Source organism: Chaetura pelagica, unplaced genomic scaffold, assembly GCF_000747805.2.
Source record: "Chaetura pelagica isolate M959 unplaced genomic scaffold, ChaPel_1.0 scaffold3, whole genome shotgun sequence".
Classification (NCBI taxonomy): Eukaryota; Metazoa; Chordata; class Aves; order Apodiformes; family Apodidae; genus Chaetura; species Chaetura pelagica.
The window spans coordinates 5,492,269-5,494,260 of NW_009952974.1; the positions used below are offsets into that span (position 1 = coordinate 5,492,269).

Here is a 1,992-nt window from a genome sequence, read left to right on the forward strand (position 1 = left end):
GAAAGAGTCACCAAAGAACAAAAAGATAATTTTCCTTCAGCTTTTTTTGTCCTTTGGAAGTTTTCCCAAAGCACAGATTTACTAACCCAGAAAATGCTTCCTTTTCATTCTCTGGTAGATAGGAATATATTCTCTTTGACTAAAACATCAATCTAAGGATAATACAAAGAAGTATCATGAACATCCAGTTTCTCTGCAGTTCTGTGACACTATGAACCCAGCAATTACCTCATTTACCTTTTTTGGCTCTGAGCACTCGTCCCAGTCTTTGAGCCTCCTGTCTTCGAGACCCACCATGGGACGATATCTGAATCAGAACATTGGCTTCTGGCAGATCAAAGGATGTGTCACCCACCTGTAACAGGGAAGCAGCCTCTGAGCAGCATCTTATTTCCACGTATCATAAATAAAGTCTTAATACAAATAGACTTTGGTAAGCTGCAGCATTAAGATGTCAAACGCACAGCCAGCATGTTTAATGCACCCTTAAATAAAGGTCATGCTGAAGATGTGTACAAGGACACAGTGAATGTCCTCACCTACCTTGGAAATGAAAATAGTGTTGATCTTTGGATTGTGCTTGAAGTTCTGTAGAATTTGCATTCTTTCTCCTTGTGCAGTAGGACCATATATATAGGGTCTGAAAAGAACATAAGATAAGCAAATTAAATCAAGATTTCTCAATCATTTCTTACAAGGTAATAAAGACATCATAGCAGGAAGGACAATACACATCTGAGTTGATAAAAAAACAAAACAGATTTTGATGCAGCTGCCAATTTACTTCTAGCTTGTTTGGCTGTTTATAGCAGCTACTGAGTTGTTTGTGGAACCCTCTGCAGCACCCCAATCTGCCAGAAATAAATTCTGACAGTTTTAAACATTTTGCAGTTAAATGCACCAGTGAAGCTGTAGATCAACAGACTGAACACACTTTGTAAGCCTACAAGAAAGACTGAAGGCAGCTGTTAAAATAAGGGTTTGTTTTTTTTTCCCTGAAATTTACTGAGTTAGCACATAGACAGCTGCAACCTTTCCTTCCTGTTTCAACACTTGAAAATCCAGGCTCCTCTACCAATGATATGCTGAGTGTCAGGAGCTGGCTACTGGATATTGTTCTGGGAAAACTATTTTTGCTTTTAAAGCTAACCTCTCACCCCTCCTCATACCTTCTGGACCTACTGAAATGAAAACAAGGACCCAAATGCTCCGTGGCCACGAGCAGCTCTCAGTGGCACTTCACCACAGGTTTCTAATGTTCAATCATGAATCACCCAAAACATTTAACAACTCAATCCAGAAGGTTCACACAAACTCTCAGTCAATCCTAGTCACCTGTGATCTAATTATTCTATTTAGTGTATTTAACCAGATTTTTAGAAAGCTAAAAAATGAAAGTAGCAAATGAGTCAACTCTGAAATTATACTGGTGTTATTCAATTAGTAGCATTCAGTAACATTTTTAAACCTCATTTGAAATCTCATTTAATATTTAAATTGTGGCAGTTTTAATTGCCAACAAAACATAAATGGAAGTTTTAAACTGAAACAAAAGCATTTGTGAGCCATCTTTCTTAAAGCCACCAAGAAGGGGTTCAAACTAATTTTTATTTAAGAACAGAGTAACCTAGAACTCCTGGCTATCAATCCTTCATTTCAGTCACCGCCCCCAGATCCTTACCATAGAAAACCCAATGCTAGATTGATTTCTCTACCCCCACACCAATGACCCTTTTTCCTCACTGCAAAGACATTTGTGGGATTTGCAAAGATAGATCTGTCAAAACCAGAGGCATAGACCTTCAGAAACTGTGATTTAAACATATTAATAACACCAGTAAAAAAACTTCAGCACACGAGCTAGAGGACACTGGATGACAGACTCATGACAGAGTGACAGCTGGCTAAGCAAATTCGAATTCTGTAGCCCCAAAAATGATAGTGAAGATAACTCCTGTTACGTGCATGTTTTCTCCCTGCCAGTCCCAAGGG

At 38.6% G+C, this 1,992-nt stretch overlaps 1 protein-coding gene across 1 annotated transcript in view; it reads right to left on the reverse strand.

Annotated features, from left to right (window-relative positions):
* The window catches only part of ERCC3 (excision repair cross-complementation group 3), a 21,029-nt gene that overhangs the window by 5,463 nt on the left and 13,574 nt on the right, over positions 1-1,992 (reverse strand). The window contains exons 10-11 of the mRNA XM_009996235.1: positions 544-640; positions 238-355 (exon numbers count right to left, since the gene is read on the reverse strand). Coding sequence (XP_009994537.1) covers positions 238-355; positions 544-640 — 215 coding nt within the window. The remainder of the gene's footprint in view (positions 1-237; positions 356-543; positions 641-1,992) is intronic.